The sequence below is a fragment of the Neovison vison genome, chromosome 8 (assembly GCF_020171115.1).
Source record: "Neovison vison isolate M4711 chromosome 8, ASM_NN_V1, whole genome shotgun sequence".
Classification (NCBI taxonomy): domain Eukaryota; kingdom Metazoa; phylum Chordata; class Mammalia; order Carnivora; family Mustelidae; genus Neogale; species Neogale vison.
Window position 1 is genome coordinate 44,417,332 of NC_058098.1, and position 15,338 is coordinate 44,432,669.

General features: G+C 44.7%; 1 protein-coding gene across 1 annotated transcript in view; it reads left to right on the forward strand.

Moving 5' to 3' along the window:
- SLC24A3 (solute carrier family 24 member 3) overlaps positions 1–15,338 on the forward strand; it is a 500,344-nt gene that overhangs the window by 414,533 nt on the left and 70,473 nt on the right. Inside the window, exon 7 of the mRNA XM_044263528.1 lies at positions 13,359–13,433. Within this exon, the coding sequence (XP_044119463.1) occupies positions 13,359–13,433 (75 nt within the window). The remainder of the gene's footprint in view (positions 1–13,358; positions 13,434–15,338) is intronic.

A 15,338-nucleotide genomic window follows, 5' to 3' on the forward strand; every position in this document is an offset into this window, starting at 1 on the left:
TTGGCATTATAGAAATAAGAACTAAAAGAACCAAAAAGGAAAATGATTAAAACCGTATACTGCTGGGAGGTGGGAAGGATGAGGCAGGAATGGTTGTTTCTCATTAATAAGACCCTGTAAGTACTACTTAGTTTTTTTGGTAATGCATGCTATTCAGTTTTCTTAATACGGGTATAAAGTCATTAACACAACTCCCAGAAGAATTAACTCAAGTATCAGGGGAGGAGGACGGGAAGGCAGGAGAGAAGCAACAGCAGGAGCTGTCCCTTATTATATAGACTTTAATATCATGCCAGGCAGAGTCCTAAACCTGGTACGTGTATCAGCACATTTGGTAATAACCCCTGACAGAGGTGCTGTGATCCTCTCTGTTTTGAAGATCAGAAACAGAGGCAGAGACTTGAAGTAAGAGCTTGCCCAGAGCTGTATAACCAGTAACTGCTGGAGCTGGGGGTTCAAACTCAGGGATGCTGGTGAGGGGTCCTTGCTCTTCACCATTCTGCTTTAGGCTGTCGTCATTCCTGTGGGATTGTTGTTTCCTCACCTTTCCTTTTCTTTTCTTTTTTTTTTTTAAGATTTATTTATTTATTTTAGAGAGAGGGAGAGGGAGGGACAGGAAGGAGAAGGAGAGAAAGAATCCCAAGCGGACTCCCCAACGAGTGCAAAGCCCACTGCAGGGCTCCATCTCATGCCCCTGAGATTGGGACCTGAGCTGAAACCAAGGGTCCAATACTTAATTGACTGAGTTATCCAGGTGTCCCTCCCTTGTCTTTCATAATGAGAAGTCCAGAGCAATGAAGATATGGAGGTAGAAACAATTTTATTGAAGCTTTGTGACACTAAAATTACAGAAAGCAAAAATGTTAAAAATGGGTACATCCAGTGAGTGAGGAGGCGATGGGGAGGTGGAAGGCACGGGGAGGCAGAAAACTTTTGCTTGCATTCATGCTCCGTCTACTGCGTTGATTTTTTTTTTTTAACCATAATCGTCAATTTTGTGTTTTAAAGTTTGTGTTGCCCAAACCTTAAAAATTTTAGTGGACTTTTATTTTAAAATCAGATAGGAGTAGGAAGGCATTTATGAAAACTCAGATTTATGTTTCTTCCGTCTCCCAAGATCAGAGATAATTTATATAAATGTGTGTGATTTATGCAACCAAATGCACGCTTTGGAAATTTGATTTAAACATTTTATTATCTTAAGTGTTTGTTTCATTTGAAAGGAAATATATTAAAAATGTCCTGCCAGTGCTCCTATCCAATTTTAAAGCTCCAAACAATGGTTAGACGTTATCAGTTTTGTGACTAAAATGAAGCCATGTGATCCCTGAGGCCAGGTCCTAAAATGCTATAGAGCTTCTGCTTACTCTTTTGGGACACATGCATTCAGAGCCCTAAGCTCCCACATAAGTGTCTGACTGCACTGAGGCTACTATCCCTGAGGAGGCCTCGGCCATGTGGAGAGGCCATATGTAAATTTGGTCATTAGCCCTGCTGAGATCCCAGTCCATGGCCAACAGGAGCCACTGGTCATGCAAGCGAGTCAGGCTGCCAATGACTCCAGCCTCTAGCCTTTGCATCCTTCCAGCTATAAAGTTAAATCCAGCGATTCCGCACTTTTTGTTTGACACTGACATGACTCACAAAGTGAATTTTTATTATAAATCCAAAAGAGATATTAAAACAAATCTACTTTATAAGCAGAGTGATGGATTGCAAACACTCCTAGTGTGTAGACTATAAAATATTCATAAGGAATATATAAAATTCATTGTCATTTCTCAAAACCTCATACACAGAGGATAGGGTTTTCTTCCAGGTTGTGTGGGACTGGGTAGTGCCGAGCAGTTTCTCATTTCTCATTTTCTGGACATCTATCAGACTAACAGGTCATAGCAGGAGGGAACAGAGGTGTCAACGCTTGCTGCTCAGGGTAGAATCACCTGAGAATGAAAACTCCAGTGGCCAAACCACAGCCCAGCTTAGCTAACTCACCATCTCTGGGGGTCGGACCCAAGCATGCGTGTTTCATAAGGCTTCTGGATGGTTCCACTGAGCAGCCAAGGGTGAGAATCAGGCCTCCCTGAGGATGATTCAGAAGGTCTGGGGTGAGCCCAGCAATCTGGATTTGTCACACAGACCCAGGTCATTCTCATGACCAGGTAAGTTAAATAATCACCTGTAAGGGGCTGACCATGGGGGCTCTGTGGGTACTCACACCTGGCTCAGTCACTCCATGACTCCATGGTCAGTAGAGAATGGACCATGTCCTGGATCACACAGCACAGTAAGGGTGAAGCTGGGGGAAAGCTCTCTGGAAAGTGGAGAGAATGAAAGCCGGGGACGAGGCTGCAAATGGAGGGGTGCGACCCCACCTCCAGTCCTGGAAGACACCTGGAAGCCACCCCTTGCCTTGGCTTCCTCCGCACAGCATGAACACATCTCCCTACTGGGTGCTTCCCACCACTTTGATGACATTTCTGATTCCACTGCTCTCCACTTACACGGTCATCTGCAAAGTGAGAAAATGAACCTAACCCCAGAGATAACCTCTGGCCATGTTTTTGGCTAAGAACTATTCTTCGGTTCTTTCGGGAAGAGGTTTTGGTTGGCCAGCTGGTGTTACGCGTCCCCCCACCCCCGTGCCCCCCACCACCACCCCTCTACTCCCTCAGCTTTCTGCTTTGTTGCCTAACGCAGATAAACCCAGGATGTGTTACTGATGTCACCATGTTTTAATTATCAATTTCTTTAATGCGGGGAGAAAATATCTTCCAAGCACTCATTAAAGAAATGTTCTTGTGTTCAGTGTGCCCTGGCTTCAGAATCGATTCATGAACGTCACCTGCTGTCCCTACCCTGAGTCACAGAAATTGCTTAAAATAGATTGCCTGACATTAACTGGAGCCGGATGAGCCACACATACGTGGCAACCAGTATTTTTTTAGTATGAAAATATTACTGCACTGCATCGACTCATGAGTAGGGGACAGGTGCTTCCTTTGCTACCTACAGCCCCCACGGGTGATGTCCTCCCACATTTCCTTTGAACACATATTCCATTAGAAGACAGAATAACTCCTGATATTGCAGAAGTCCTATTCTTTGTCAACAGTGGGGATAAATCTTAATTTTAATTTTAATTAATCAATTTTTAAGGTACACAATCCACATTGCCTCTCCTCTATAACTTGATGAAGGCAGGGAAACATGGATCCTGCCAGGGATAATGTGTGTAATTTTAGCCAGAGCTTCCAGAAACCTAACTAAAATACATGGTCTTAGCTGTCTGATTTCTGAACTCACGTGATTTGTATTAACTTCCTTTCTCATCAACACTTCGAACGCAGAGAAGCCCTACAAGCTTTTTGGGGGACCTTACTACCTATGATGAGGTGTCCCATATCAGGACCCTGAGATGATCCCACAAGCTTGAGATTGTCCTTCTAGGCTTCATAATCCATGAAATGAGGAAATACTTGCCTCCTGTGTGTATTTGGCTACTACCCTCAAATGGTATAAATTTAAAAAGAAATTCAGCACTACTCTACTTTGGCATCTTTATACCATCTTTTCAGCAGACAGTGTAGGAGAGTATACAGGGGAGCCAGGATTTCCCTGCCATGGTTCTCCAAAGAGACTGGACAAGGGGTGATCCCCCAGCATCTTCAGCAGACTTGGTGCTAGAAATGGACAAAGTGTACAAACCACCGTACACAGAAGTGTTAAGGAGCTTCTGATTTGCAGCTTCACCTCAAACACACCTAGTTGCTCTTTGGTGCAAAGATCCTAAGTGGCTGCTCATGCCCACAGCATTGTGTCCAGCCCCAGTGCCCCAAGTGAAGGGGGAGGAGCCACCCCACCAGCCTCCTGCTCTTTACATTTCCGTTCCACAGGTGTGACCCAGACTTGGAAATTCTCTGTCCTCTGGGCCAGCACTTCTCACACTGTAATGTGCGCATGGTCATCAGGGGATCTTGTGAAGATGCAGCTTCTGATTCAGCAGACCTAGACCTGAGAGTTGCATTTTGAACCACGCATTCTGGGCCACACTTGGGGTAAATAGCAGGAGGCACGCACCAGGCTGTGGCGAGAGCATCACTTCAGCCAGAGGACTGACACCCATTCTGCATTTCCCGGGCTGAGGAAGGAGAATGAATGTTTGTGAGCCACTTCAGTTCTTCCTGGAAACCGATATAAATGTAGCCAAGCTTCTCTCCAGGATAATGGATGAAACAGCACACATAATTGAAATTGTCAGAGAGCTCCAAAGAGTGCTTTTGCCATTAGTTTCAAGCCCCTCCATCCAAGTGCTTATCACCACACCCAGAAAGGGACTGAGAGCCTCCTCACCTCCCGCCACCTTTCTGGTAGAGGGACAATTACGTAAATGACAAAAAGCCAGGAACCAACAAAGAGTAGAACCTCAGGACTTCCTTTCCCAGAGACTAGATTAGAGGAGTCTGTGAACTTGAGCGAGAAAAAATATTACATCTTTCTGAACCACGTAGGTTTAACCTTTCATTTCATTATTCATGAGGCACCAAACCAGCAGTAGCTACTTGTGGCTTTGTCTCCAGCAGAAATACAAGAAATATTCATGCTACGTTACAACTATGGCAGATTATCTGGGATCGCTCTCCTTACTCATTACTACATTGAAATGACTAACTCTTCTTACAATAAGGAAACTTCCTGGCTCTTGTTAATAAGGAAGCACGTATACTACTAATATCTCCATTTTTCCGTGTTTTGATAACCGGATTTCAGTAAATCGGTTTCTTGGTCACTCTTTGTTGTTTATTTTATATCTTTTACTACACAGTTCTGAAAAAGGGTCCATAAAGTACGAAGGTGTGCATTTCACAAAATGTTTAAGACCCCCACCCCCAGCATGATGTTGGACTGTGAAGAAATGGCAGCCGGTGCATTCAGCATGGTCAACACTAGTTAAAATAATTCTTTTAGATGAGGGGTCACAAATGCATGTTCCTGCAGAGCCCACATATATAGAAAAATGAGTGAGGCTGTCCAGTCTAAGAAAAACAACAGCAGAAAGAAAATTATATATGGCACAGCTGACTCTTGTCTTTGGAGTTGGGGACAGTGGAGTTGAGGGGACTGTGGCAAGCTGAAGAATGTATGTCCTGTCTAAAGAGGGCATCTCTGATGGCTCCACAGTGACGTGAGAACACCCCCAGGTTGCCAGGTTTTCTGGTTTTTCTGAGAGAAGCCAAAAGTCTTGGTGTTGTGGAAATCCTCTCTATCACACTCAGTATTGCAATGTACATCTTGGCAATGACTGCAATTAACAAGAAACTGAGGGGGACAGATCCTCTGAGCAGGCTAGACAACCAGAACAAAACAGCAATCAATATCCTGCATGAGATAAACAGACAATATAGAAAAAAATTCAGCTTTTCCTTGGCCTTATGAATATTTCAAAATCACCAAACCTACAGTTTTGTACTTAAAGAAAGGCAAAATAGTATCTTAACCAAGACCCAAAATTTTGTAAGGAAGGTTATCAGATTTAGCAAATAAAAATAGAGGGCACCCAGTTAAATTTCAATTTCAGATAAGCAACAAATATATTTTTAATATGCTTCCCAAGTGATGGTCAAGATTATACTTATATTTTTAAAAATTACTTATTGTTGTCTGAAATCATATTTAACTGGGTGTTCTATATCTTATCTGGCAACTTCACTCCTAAGCCAACTCTCAATGTGAGGGAGTAGCTACTATTAAGATTAATATGTAATTGACAACCAACACAGCAATTGCATTTTTCTTTTGTTCAGGTAGCATTTTTATTGGGGGACCACATGCATTCAGGAAAGTACATATATCATCTGTATGGGTCAGTGACTTTTCACAACTAAGCACATGCAGTAATCAGTACCCTGATCAAGAAAGAGAACAGTCCTGCCCTGCAGGAGCCCCTTGTGCCCTTTCCAACTCTATTCCTGGCCCATGGGGAACACCATTCCAGATTTAAAACAGCATAAGTTTGGGGTGCCTGGCTGGCTCAGTCAGTAGAGCATGCAACTCTTGATCTCTAGGGTGGTGAATAGAAATTACTTAAAAATAAATAAATTAAAAAAAATATATATATATATATAAACTTTTTAAAAAGCAGCATAAGTTAGTATGTTCTGCTTTCAAATCTTATGTAAATGGGATTGGTTGTATTTTTAAGCTTACAGAACTGTATGTACGGGGTGTCTGGGTGGCTCCGCTGGCTGAGCATCCGACATCAGTTCAGGTCTTGATTTTGGGGTGCTGGAATTAGACCGCACGTCGGCTCTGCATTCAGCCAGGAGTCTGCTTCTCCCTCTGCCTCTGACTCTCCTCCTACTAGTGTTTTCTCTCTCTCCCCCCCCATCTCTCTCAAGTAAATAACATATTTTTAAAAAACACAACTGTGTGTGTATGTGTGTAAGTGCGTGCTTGCATGTGGGAGAAAATGCTTACTCTGATTATTGGATTGCTGTGTATAAATCTATGTTTTGAGTACAGGAGACACTGCTGGTGCTCCATAATCCCCTGCACTTCCCCATCTCAGTTCCCACCACCCTGACTTCCATCTGCACCACCATACCTGCATTTCTCTTTCTGAAGGCTCTCCTTGGTCACTGCCCTGGGGCAGGAAGTGTCAGGGATCAGCAGACCTGGGTGCTCGACCCTGGGTGCTGGGTCTTCAACCAGTGACTGATGGGAGCGGGTGGATAAATACCCCAGCCCCCTCTCCCCTTGGGTGAGACAAGGGGAGAGGCACATTCTCCCTGGTCTCCCAGAACTCTCTAGCAGGAATCAGGATTGTACCCCAGATGTACCTGCTGTAACTTGCTTCTTGTATTCCTTCCATTACCTGCCTCTCTTCCCCCAGACACCAGCACTGCTTCCTAGAACCACCTCCCAAATAACCTTGGTGCACTCAGGTCCTTGCCTCGGGCTCTATTTCTGGGTGGAGCCAAGCTCACATATCTAGTGACGTGACATTAACCTCAGTACCCTACATGTATTCAACCAACTCCTATCTGGTGCTGGTACCTAGTGCTGCCAGAGGCAGTGGTAAATGCAGACTCTACACCTTGTCCAAGAGTGGGCAGAGGGCTCCAGGAACACAGCAGGCCACAGTCCTGTGGCCACAAGTCTGGCATTTCCTTCCCTAAGGCAGAGCTAGCTGACCCCTTGTGAATTCTGATGGGTGTGAGCGCAGTCGGAGCTACCATATTTTGAAGACCTACCAGGCAATAACTTGCATTTCACGACTGCACGTAATGTTTCGGATGATTAAGAAGGCACTCCAGAGTCCTGGGTGCTACAGATCATGATGAACACCCGTGGTTACTGTTCAGTACAATCAACAAAGAACGCGTGTTCGAGAGTTAACCACGTGTCCGCACTCCTGGTGCAGCCTCATTTTTCATTTAAATATATCTCCAATAGCAGCTTGTTTACTTGTCATTTGCTTTGCCCATATACATCTCAAAATGAGATTTCTTAGAAAAATAAAATAAAATTAAACCTATAAATTCGTTTTCATGTTTGCGAAGATTAATAAGTGAAGGTTCACTGTATTTTGCAGAAGCATGGTCTTTTTTACATGGCCTGCTTGTTAGGGTCCGTTTCTGACAATAAACCAGAAGGCAGGAGCCTTTTATATAAAAGGGGTTTTTCCCAGGATCAAAGGATTTAAAAAGTGGCCTTGAACAATGCACAGAGAGCAGCGCCAAGCCTTTCCCATGGGAGGAAGACCCATTCTCGGTACGGCTGACCATGCTCACATTGGGTGGGGAATGCCCCAGAGCCCCATCCTTGCTCTGCATCGTGTGGCTGCCTTTCCTGAGATAAGAATTGGCTGTAGAAATTGTGTCAGCTCAAAAGCTTGGAACAAAGCTCATGTTATGATTTTTCAAATCCCTTTTCCATGAAATCTGTGTGAAATCACAGCATTTCTGAGATGATAGTTGTATGTTTTATGTCATGTAACCATTATGCTGTTCTGACTGCTTCAATAGTTTTTCAAAAAGGCAAAATGCTTGCAAGTCAAGGGTATGTGTGCCTTTCTGGTGCCTGGGTGGCTCAGTGGGTTAAGCCGCTGCCTTCGGCTCAGGTCATGATCTCAGGGTTCTGGGATCGAGTCCCGCATCGGGCTCTCTGCTCGGCAGGGAGCCTGCTTCCCTCTCTCTCTCTGCCTGCCTCTCCATCTACTTGTGATTTCTCTCTGTCAAATAAATAAATAAAATCTTTAAAAAAAATGTGTCTGCATTGTCAAATTCTACTGTTCATTGAGAAAAAACATTATATGTATTACATTATATTATGTATATTTACACTGTGTATCTACATATATACTATGTGTGTATATTATCACATGTATAAATAGCTGTATATAGATTTGCAATATATATCCAGAAATATACAGAAGACATACCATTTTATCATAAACAATTACTTTCAACCTCCTAGAAGGAGCCAGAATTCCAGAAGATTATCAGTCAACATTTGAATAAAGGAGAATGTGTTTTTTTTGTTTTAGAAGGGTGGTTTTTTGGCATTATGCCACTCTGAAACTAAATGAAATCATAAAAAGGAAACTAAAGTTGCATATTTAATAGAAAAAGTGTGAAATGCACTCCAGAAATAGAAAAGATGATCAAGAAATATCAAGCTGAAATTTCATTGGGAGGGATTCCTAGAGCTAGGCGGCAAGTAGAGTGTCTGCCTTTAATTTACGGGGGGAGTTTGCCAGCGATGGCCTTCTGTAATCTGTACCAATCTGCATTATTGATTAATGAGGTCAAGGGCAGGATTACTCACTGTTGGTGTCCTCCCAGGAGCCCTGCTCTGGTCTCTTTGCTAGAGTGACTTCTCGGCCTTCCTTGCAGCCACTTTGCAAAGTGCTAAGGAGGTACTGTCCTCCCATAAGTGCCCCCCAACCCGAGCTGGGTAACACCTGACAGCAGATGACAAAGAGGCTCCCATTTTGATGAAGACGTGCTAATATGTCTCTCTCTGCCAATAAATGTGTTCAGGATCAGAATCCGATGGTTGCTGTCCCCCCTCTAGAGATAAAACACCCTTCACCGAGAGGCAAAGGGAGCCCCTTAGACCGCACACACCCCAATTTGTGGAAAAGTGAAACATTCAGTCACCAAACAATGAGCTTATATTGGTATGTGTTTGTTTGTTTGTTTTAACTAAACTAGCTAAACAGAGTAGTTTCCAGCTTATTTCACGGACTCTCTCCCTCCTGGAATACATCCATACCATATCCGTATCTGCGGTCCTTATGGTAAGACTTTCCTGCTTGGGGTCCTTGGCCTAAATCTCTGTAAAGCAGTACATATTCTAAATTGAGCTTTGGTCACTGCTTTCTTTTCTTTCTTCCTTTCTTTCTTTCTTCCTTTTTCTTTCTTTCTTTCTTTCTTTCTTTTTCTTTTCTTTCTTTCTTTTTTTCTTTTTCTTTTTTTGTCTCTTACCTTCAATTTTTCCCTCTGTTGGCTACCATCTCCAACACACCTGCCTAATGGCTTAAGGTTGTAGAGAAAAGACGACCTCCATGAGAGGCAATCACAAATGGGTGTCTGCTTTTCAACCCTGCCTGCAGTGAGTCTTTGTGCCATAGTAGGAGGGGGCAGGGGCTTGAGACCCTGACTTCCTGGTTCAGATCCCAGCCCTTCCCACCAGATTGCTGGCCAGCGAGAGGGACGGTGCCCACCTTATTAGGTCATGACAGGATTGAATGAGATAACCCTTCTGGATCCCCAGATTTGCAGAAAGCGTCAGGTAAATATTTGCTGTTGTGATGAGTGGCAGTCACAGAAGCGTAAGGTAGAGGCAGACAGGAGGTCATGTCACAGCTCTCAATAGAGACCCCGCAGTTCATCAGTGGTGCTTTAATTCCCTCTAGGGTGTGGAAAGAAATTATCCTCTGGTTTGACTCCTTCTTACTTGTCTTCTGGTTCATTGCTTCTATAGAAAAGAATTGGTTTCACTCCAGTGTGGGCTGTGAATGTGAAGCTAAATTTGATGATGGTCCAACGACTGAGAGCTGTTCTGGAGAGTAAAATAATGACGACTCATCCAGAGTTGGCCTGCAGGCTGAATGCAAGGTGTATCTTTTTTTTTTTTTAATGTTTTTATTTATTTATTTGATAGACAGAGAGAGATCACAAGTAGGCAGAGAGGCAGGCAGAGAGAGAGGGGGAAGCAGGCTCCCCGCCGAGCAGAGAGCCCAATGTGGGGCTCAATCCCAGGACCCTGAGATCATGACCTGAGCCGAAGGCAGAGGCCTAAACCACTGAGCCACCCAGGCACCCTGTAAGGTGTATCTTGCAGCAGTAAATCAAAGTGGATACTTTGTACTATACTTTCTTATTTTTTAATTTGTATTTAAGTTATATATGCACAGAGCTTAGAGAGCCAACCAGTTCTAAAAAGCTTATTGTGAAAGCTCTTTTTTCCAGTCCACCAGCACCATTTCCCTCTCTTTTGACACACCTGCATTTTTTAGATGACGTACACTGGACACACAAGGTTATGTTGGCTTCAGGTACCCAGCATCAAGACTGGTGGTCTTCCAGTAGCTTTTCGAGAAGGGATACATAGGAAGTAAAGGTTTTGAGACAATTACATTTTTGTTTTTATTCTTCTCTCACTCTTAATGAATAGTTTGGTTGGGCACAGAATTTCAGGCTGAAATAATTTTCCTCTCTAATTTTAAAGGCGTCACTCCATTGTCTTCTCGTTCCCAGTGCTTTTGTTGAAAAATAAAATGTCATTCTGGTTTTGATCCTTTGTATGTAATCCCGTTTTTCTCTTTCTGGTAGTTTCTAGGACCTTTCTTTTCTTTGTGCCAGGATTCTGAAAATTCATAATGATATGCTTCGGTGTACATCTTTTTTTTGGTCCATTGTGCTAACACTCAGGAGGCCATTCTACTCAGAAAATGCACATCCCTAACTTCTGGGAATTTTTTTAAAAATATTTATTTAATTATTTTCTCTCTCCTATTTTCTGGAACTTCTGTCTTCAAGTGCCAGGTTTCCTGTATCTCTTAAGGTGGGGGAGGTATAGTCACTGGTCTGCTTGAAGTGAGGGAAATAATTTGTGGGTTATATTTTCAAATATTCTTTCAGTTATCCTGGCTTCAGACCCTCCTTCACCCCAATGTCTAGAGCTTTGCCCACCTGAGTATTCCATCATTCTTCCGCTTTCCAGCATCTGGAACGCTTGGGTGGCTCCGTTGGTTAAGCATCTGCCTTCTGCTCAGGTTATGATCCCAGGGTCCTAGGATCGGACGCACATCGGGCTCCTGGCTCAGTGGGGACTGCTTCTCCCTCTGCCTGCTGCTCCCCCAGCTTGTGTTTACTCTCTCTCTCCCCACCTCTCGGACAAATAAATAAAATCTTTGATAAGCCCTCTTCCTTGGGGAAAATTCTCTTTTCCTTGGGGATTTATACCTTGTTAAAAAGAAAAAAAAAAAACCTTTACTATTATATTATTTTGGTGTAACAAGAGCAAAGGTCATGGGTATGTATCTAGTCTGTTATCTTAAACTAAAAGCCCAAGAGATTTTTTTAAGGCAGTTCAGAACTGATGTTTGCCACATGTTTTATGTCCATTTTCCTAGCCATCTGATGCTGAATAAATATTCACAACCTTTTATGACCTGCTGGAAAATGGACAGTCCAGTCCAACATAAGCTATTCCGTAGATGACCACGGATTCTAATAGCATACACTACAAGGAGAGAGCATGATAAGAGGGTAACGAGTACTTTACATTTGTGCTAAAGTGATTTCTGTGGCATGAGCCCTCTTCTTGACCACCCGGTCGTCTGTAACTTGGATCTGCTAGCACAAGACCTAATAAGGCAAAATCAGCAACAGAAAAATACCTAAGTGTCCCTATAACAAATGGAAGAATGTGTTCATGGAAAGAGACCTCATTACTCATTTATGGTTCTATTTAAGTCCTATCTTTCATGTTATTTGAATCCAGAAAGCCTTTTCTGGTTTGACTTTGCCTGATCTTTTCTTTATAGACTGACACAGTTGTCAGGGAGAGAAAAGACTCCAAATGTTGCCTTGTCCCCGAATCCTTTTCTCCCTTTGTCTTTAGTGCAGCATGTGGCTGTCATTGGCCCAGCCAACAGCTGATATTTGCTGTGTCCTTCTTCACTTACGAGGCCAAGGGCAAAGGCAGCTAGACAGGTCCTATGGCCGAGGGGTGCTTGACACTTGTCTAGGGAGGTGGGAAGGAGCTGCGAGGGACAGGCAGGAAGCACTTCCCACCCCTCTCTGTAGACTCTCCCACCCTTCTTTGTGAGAGTCTGCCAAAATGGACCCACTCCACAAAGTAAAGAAAGAAATAACAGGTATCCCTCCAAAGGTGATTTGGAGGGACTTACCATGGAGAAATGACTCTTCCTCCAGAACAGGAATCTTAACCTGGCATCTGCAGCTCCCCCCTTCCCAGCAGCCTCTCCTCCCCACGGCCCAGCCTGGCTCCATTGCCCCCCTTTGTCTCATCCAGGGGCCTCCCTCTGTAGGAAGTCTGGACACAGCAGGCCAGGCCTGTCACAGCCTCCAGCAGTGTGTCTCCTGGCCTCACCTTGGCTGAGCCATCCTATCCTTCCTTAAAGGGACATAGTCCAACTGCTAAGAATAACATTTTCTCCAGATAAATATGCAAATCTGTGTTTTAAAAAATTCTGATCAAATCAGGAGTCAGGTGCCGACAAGGACAGGCATATAATAGAGGTGAGAGAAGGTGGCTACAGAGGCCCCTTGTGAAGGGCAACGGCTGTCCAGCCCTGGGTTCATTCCATGAGCCCAGGCTGCAGCAAACATGAGAGCCTTGACAAGGACCCAGGGTGGGCGGCTCCTTCATGCCCTTCTCATGAGGAATGCTAAGGCTGGTGGGTTCCTGGGAGACACAGGTTTTTGACTCGGCTTTGCTGAGCCTTCCTCGTGCTGCCCAGCAGCCTGGGGCATGTCCACCCTCTCTCCTTCACAGGGGTCAGACCCGAAACGTGGTTGGGTGGCCCTCCTACCTTCCCCCCGGCTGCCTCCCCGTTTTCTCTCATGAGTGCCTTCCCCTCATAAAACGGTTGCAGGTTTAATCCCTTCTTGGAATTTGTCTTTCAGAAGATCCAAACTAATACACCCAAAGACCTTCCATAAATTCATACTTGCAGGCAGATTGACTGGGGTCAGCCCAGGAGAAAGAAATACTAAGTTGTGTTCCCGGTTTATCACTGGTGAGAGCCACCGGAAGCCATGCTTTCTCCTTTGCACCGTCAAATATCCTGACTGTTACTGTCTTCTTCTCTTTTCATTCAGGTTGTGGCTCTTTCCTCCTGGTGCCTGCTGAGGGATTCAATTTACTACACGCTGTCTGTGGTGGCGCTCATCGTGGTAAGTGTGTGACACACCCCTCATCGGAGTCCCCTTGCCATTCGACTCTTAACTCATCCTTTTCATTGCTTGGGATTATGTGCAGCTCCCCACATGGAGCAAGTTCAGGGTCTCTGGTGACAAAGAAGCAAACAGATGTCTATGCATGGAGGTGGCTTCTCTTTCTTCCAGCTCCTTTGATCAGCCAGAACCCCAGTGTGGTAGTTTGGTGCGCAGAACAGGAGTGTTGACTCTGGTTACCTGATTCCATGAGAGTCCTCTGCTGTTTTCCTGGGACCCCCTGACCATTCCCTCTCACTTTCTCATGGGCTCTTCTAGAACTCTCTTTGGTGTCAGTGTGCCCTGTCCCCAGGTCCCCAGTGACCTTAGTTCCGCCTCTCCATATGCCCTCCCAGGACACCGCCCATGGCCATTACCACCTTTGTGCTAACACCTCTACACTGTATTTTTGGCAATGGCATCTCTCTGAGGTCCAGTCACAGAGAAGCCCCTCTCTTCTCTACTGGACATCTTCCTGTCCCAAACTCAACGTGTCTCTAAACTTAATGTGACTTCCCCAAGACTGGACGCTCTTTCTGTATTTCAACCCCCATTTCTCTCCTAGCCACCCAACCTGTGGATGATACTAAGTGGACCATTTTCCCAATTCCACCATACCCATTTCGCTTCATTTTAGATTTTCATCTTGTAAAAATCTCCCCAGTGTGTCCCTTCATAGCCCATTTTAGTTGAGGGTTTTTATGTCTTTGGCTGGAACTGATGGCCTGTTGCGGGTCAGTATGACAATGGGAAGCATCACTGTCCCCGCTACCCTTCCCCCCTTTCCCGGTCAGTCCTCAGAGCTGTCCCACTGGTAGCTCTACAAAGAACAGCCTTGTGCCTCCTTGTCACTTGTGGGGACAAATCCAAACCCCCGCTTGGCTAGCCAAGTCATCCAGAAGAAGGATGGTGGCGAATCAGAAACACACCGAAATGGGAGTTAAGGCATCTGACTCCCAATCGTGGTCTCCTCCCTTCTGGCTAGCTCTGGTTCTTGAAAGTTACTGTTTCAAAAGGCATGGCTTGCGGACACGATAAATAGATGCAACTCTCTGTTTTGCCGAATTTCGCAAAGAGATGACCATTCCCAGAAAGACGAGGTTATGAGATGGAAAACAAAAGCTGAGATTTCCCTGGAGCAGAGACTCAGCATGTCCACCCCCAACAGTGAATTGCCCACACTGGCTTCTTTTTCTGTTCTCAGCACAGACACCTCCTGGACTCTGGGTAAAATAACTTGTCTTCAGTCGGATTTACCTGAATATGCCCAGGATTTTTTTTTTTTTTTAATGTCACTGTTGTTATGATGTGTGAGGAAGTAAAGAGTTTTGCTTCCTTGGGCTGCAGGTGACGCTCACCCAAGAGCGGTCTTTGGGCAAAGCCGTCCTCTACCCAGCATGTGGCTCATGAATCGCAGAGCTGAGCCCACTGGACAACCAGGCTGCTGCAGCTCTGTGTTTCCTTCATATGGCAACAAGATGCAAAAGTCAGTAATTCTCTGCCATTCCCTGCAGATTTGGACTGTGTATTTACAGCCCAGATGTCAAGACTAGAGTTTTCTGATTTTGAGAAAAATTACATTTCTCCACTCTTAGGAAGCAATAGCAGAGAAAAGCTTGAGTCCTTAGGGTTTGGTCTTGGTTCTTATTTTTACCGGTGTTCCCGCCAACTTCTGTATGCCCAGCAAACACCCAGCATGCTGACGGAAAGAGCGCAACCCAGAAATCTTAATCCAGTAAGCTCTGGGGCAGGACCCAGGAACTTCCACTGCAGCCAGGACCCGCCCTGCCCCTCAGACGACTCTAATGCACCATACTCACTTCCAGAAACTAAACTGCAAATACAATGAGACACCACTTCCTGGGG